This window comes from Plectropomus leopardus, unplaced genomic scaffold (genome assembly GCF_008729295.1).
Source record: "Plectropomus leopardus isolate mb unplaced genomic scaffold, YSFRI_Pleo_2.0 unplaced_scaffold1428, whole genome shotgun sequence".
Lineage (NCBI taxonomy): Eukaryota > Metazoa > Chordata > Actinopteri > Perciformes > Serranidae > Plectropomus > Plectropomus leopardus.
Window position 1 is genome coordinate 1 of NW_024615257.1, and position 4,845 is coordinate 4,845.

A 4,845-nucleotide genomic window follows, 5' to 3' on the forward strand; every position below is an offset into this window, starting at 1 on the left:
TTATTATTACCTCTGTTGTAAATAATTAATCAGTTATAGGGGCATTTTTTTCTGCAGAGTTCATGCAATTTCTGTACACTGCTTAATTATGTATTCTCTAGAGGAAAAAAAACGGATTAAATTTTGTAGTCTGAATCACAGCGTGCAGCTGGCAATATCGTTCTCTGCTGCCATCTTCTGGTTGCTTGGCAACCTGCAGCCATGTGTCGTGATGCAGCTCACACTCTCTTGTCCTCGATGTGTTTGTGTCCCTTTTTCTCTTTTTATGTGTGTCTCTGTCTCAGGCCAAGTACGTGATCGTGGCCACCCCTCCCGGTCTGAACCTGAAGATGCACTTTAACCCCGAACTGCCGCCGCTGAGGAACCAGCTGATCCACCGCGTCCCCATGGGCTCCGTCATCAAGTGCATGGTCTACTACAAAGAGAACTTCTGGAGGAAAAAGGGTACAAGCAGAGAGGAGGAAAGCTGTGGAGAATATGTCTCATTTCATCTTTTACACTCTCTGTTTTATGTGTGTGTTCATGTGTGTGTATGTGTGTTCGTGTGTGTGTGTGTGTGTGTGTGTGTGTGTGTGTGTGTGTGTGACTCCAGGTTACTGTGGCAGTATGGTGATTGAGGAGGAAGGCGCTCCCATTGGTCTGACGCTGGATGACACAAAGCCTGATGGGAGTGTACCGGCCATCATGGGGTAAATAAAGAGCTCCATCTGCCTCTCTCTAAGTGACAGAGACAATAGTATGATAACTGTGCACTACATGGCCAAAAGTATGTGGACAGATGAACATCCACGTGTCATTGTTTCATTCTAAAATGTTTCATGGGCATTAAAGAGATACTTAGGTCACAAAGTGTCCAGTTGTTTATTAGTAAGTTTTGTCATCTTATCTTGAATTTGTGACAAAAAGTTTGTTTTTCTTGCACGCTTTCATGGAAAATGGCATAATAATTTATTGATTAATTGGGGATCACGTTTAACCCTTTAAAAATGGACCTCCAGTGTTGTTGTTCGCTAGAGCATTCATTCATTCTGCAGCACATCATCACCTTACGTTACTTTACCTTAAATTCTGTGCACATGTGGTATTTTTCAGGAGTCATGCTTGTATTTCCCCGTGAAAGCCGTGGGAGAAAGCTGTTTACATCATCCTGTATTTATCAGTCTATAATGATCTTTTGGATCGATATTTTTATGTTTTGGTTTTGATTTTTGGTTTGTAAAATCTGAACAGAAAACATGTTCATTTAATACACAATTATTATTTTTTAATGACACAATTTCAATACTTATATAAGCTATTATGGCTTATTGACTTATATAACCTTTTAGATCAGGCTGTACAGATTTTAGGGATATTGAGTATTTGAAGATACTCCAAGAAATAACATCACAATAAGCAAAAATAATCAGACAATTTAAAGGGTTAAACTCCTGCAAAATGATATTAAAACATAATTTACAAGCTCTCACACATCTTGTGCATTAAAATTCAAGTCACATTTATCCAGTGTTATGCTCAGTGCTTCACAAACAAATCCGTTTTCACAGCACGCACACATGCAAAATACAAAAATTGCAAACACACAACCAGAAACACCCCGCACACATACAGCGAGGTGAAACTTTTACTGACAGTACTGTTTACACAAAGAAGCCAACAATTCCTGCATTTTATAAATCTAAGTTCTCCTTTGATGGAAAGAAAAGAGAAGAAAATAGACCCGGCTCTGCAGTGCACACACTGTGTATCTGGATTGCCTTTTGATTTGTGCAGTGTCATTTTTTGGGATAATATTTCTTTTTTCTCTCTCCTTCAGATTCATCCTCGCCCGCAAGTGCAGAAAGCTAACGACGCTGACCAAAGAGGAGAGGTGGGAGCTCGGAGGAGACGCAGCAGGTTGATGCACTCTCACAGGCTGCAGGAGACGTTTAATCCAAACTGTCCGCTTTTTTGTGTTTTAGGCTGAAGAAGATCTGTGAGATCTACTCCAGAGTGCTGGGCTCCGAAGAGGCTCTGCATGTGAGTTTGGACACAGACTAAAAACACAAAATCACACAGCTGCAGAGACGAAAACTGCGTCATTAATTCAACCGTTCATGTGTCCTCTCGTGTCCGTCAGCCGGTGCACTACGAGGAGAAGAACTGGTGTGAAGAGGAGTACTCCGGAGGCTGCTACACGGCCTACTTTCCCCCGGGAGTCCTCACCCAGTATGGAAGGTAAGTCTCTCACACACACACACACACACACACACACACACACACACACACACACACACACAGATTAAAGTGTGTACATATTGTAACCTGATTCTCAAAATCTTTACATTACTCCAAATTTATGCTTTTTTTTTTTTTTTCTTTTTTTTTTTAAAATATTTTTTTTTATTAGGGTGGAAAAACAAAAAAAATTTGCAAGAAATTGGAAAAAAAAAAGTAACAGAAATTTACCGAAAATTAAGTTAAATTGTGTTAAAACTTAAAATTAATTTGTAAAATTAATTTTAGATAGATAGATAGATAGATAGATAGTTTATTGTTATTGTATTAAAAAATACAACACATTTTGTTTGGTAGTTTCACTCCAGTAGCAGCAATAAAACAGTCTATTAATATACATATTTACACAGAAGTAATAATTATGTAAATATGATAATTGTAAATATAATTTTCTCCAGCTTTTTTCTTTTTTCCCTAGACTTTTTCCCCAAGCTTTCTGAAAAGAAGAGGAAGATTTCTCACCAAGCTGCTCATTGCCTTTTCTTCCTATTTTTTTATATAAAAGAAATCTCATCATTTTTTTGCAAAGGATTTCAAAGGTTAAAGGTTTTGTCAAAAAAGAATTTCATTTATCTTAAAAAGTTGTTTTTATAGCTGCTATTAAATCTGTTAATGATTAAAATACAGAAATAACTTGAGCTTCATAAATCAGCTGATCTATTATTGCATCTGTCCAAAGGGCAGAAAATTCCAACTTTATTTAAATGATTTATTTACACAAAACAGTGTGATTCAATAATAAAATGTATTTGTGGCTGTTTTTTTACGTAGTAGTTTTGGTCTTTGAGATTTCTTGGCAGTAAATTTAGGAAAAGGTCTGTTTTAAACTGTAATATCCAGTTAATTTTCGGTAACCTGTGATGTTTTCTGTGTTTTCGGTGTGCAGGGTGCTGAGGGAGCCGGTCGGCAGGTTGTACTTTGCGGGCACAGAGACGGCCACAGAGTGGAGCGGCTACATGGAGGGAGCAGTGCAGGCCGGAGAGAGAGCAGCCAGAGAGGTCAGAGGTCATCTCAGAAACACATAAACCAGCAGGCGAACTGATATTTAGAACATTTGAGAGCAGAGTCAGACATGTTTGCTTTCACTTTATAACGTCATCAGAAACAGGTGAATATTATTGTATTTGGATATTTCTTCATACTGGGGTCCTTAAATATTTAAACGTAAAATAAAAAGTGAATTCACTGTGTAAAATGACCTATAGTGACCTCTGTGATAATCACAGCCTCATGAAACTTAAAAAACTTTTAGAGGATTTTTGGCTTTAGTAGGCACATTAACGACTCTGCAGTCTGCAGAAGCGCTCACCATCCGGAAAAAAATGCAATTCTTACAGAAATCTCCAAATGTTAAAAGTTTTTGGAACTTAGATTTAGAAATCCTTATTGTAAATGCACATGATGCAATAAAATTTGGAGCTCTGCTTCTGATCACTGCAGTTAAAATAAATATTAAAAAAAACATCTGCGACCTATCACTCACACAGTAACCTGTTTCTCCACATAATACACACTCAAAGTAAAACACTGCAAATATAAAATAATAAAATTGCCAAGATTAAAAAGTAAAGAATTACACTGATGGCTTATTGCACTAATACATAGATAATTACATATTGATATTAAATCACAGCATAGAGTTTTCCGTTGTGCTCCTCAGTTCTTGAGTAACAAAACAGGCTTCAAGTGTAACAAATATCAACCCAAAATTTGCTGCAACAACTCATGAGACACAATCGATCATGTGAATGGCCGTCATATGCACTTCCATCATAAGTCCAAAATATACTCTACATGTTCAAAATGTGAGTACTAACAAAAAAAAAAACCAATGTTTATCACAGATTTATGAGTAGAAAAAATTGGTTGGAGAGGTTTAAGTAATATGTTACATTTTTTAAATATACCTATGTATAATTTGCATTCTTGCCAAAAAGTTAGACTGATACCACTTTCATATTTGATTTAAGGTTACAACCAGCAGCCTCTGAAATAACAAATATTCCCGTGTGCTGCAATATAACTTAATATATGTCAAAGTCTGTGCATACAGCATTGATTATCCTTCCTGTATCTGTGGTGCCGCTGAAGCTGCACACAGACACAGAGGTAATCAACGCTCCTGCTCACAAATGAACTCCCTCTGCTTCCTCCAGCACTGGTTTAGTTTCATGCAGATTTTTTGGGGGAGTCTGCAGATTTGTTGCAGGGAAATATCACTAAATTCAATGCTGGAATATAAAAATCTTGATGTGAGTGTCCTGACTGCTGTGTTCTGCTGCAGGTCTTGTGTGCAATGAATAAAATCCCCCCGAGTCAGATCTGGCAGACGGAGCCCGAGTCGATGGTGAGGAAACTCCTTCCGAATATTCACCCTTTGAAACGTGGATCAACATAACTTCTCTTGTGCTGCATTCACACACATTTCACAAGTATTTAAAACTTTTAACCCCTGAGCAAAGTGGTTTAATTTCTTTCATAATTAAAGGAAAAAAACACAATGTGTAACTTGGCAGCACCATTCCAAAACTGAAATGTCTTCAAATTACAAAAAATAAGTCGATTTGG

General features: G+C 37.4%; 1 protein-coding gene across 1 annotated transcript; it reads left to right on the top strand.

The window, feature by feature from the left end:
- Nucleotides 1-217: 217 nt before the first annotated feature.
- On the top strand, nucleotides 218-4,624 carry LOC121964164 (amine oxidase [flavin-containing]-like; the record flags this gene model as incomplete). The annotated part of the gene is made up of 7 exons (XM_042514379.1): nucleotides 218-444; nucleotides 593-689; nucleotides 1,817-1,870; nucleotides 1,962-2,019; nucleotides 2,120-2,217; nucleotides 3,164-3,275; nucleotides 4,562-4,624. Coding segments are annotated over 7 exons (709 nt in total), but the record flags the coding sequence as incomplete, so codon positions are not given.
- Nucleotides 4,625-4,845: the final 221 nt, after the last annotated feature.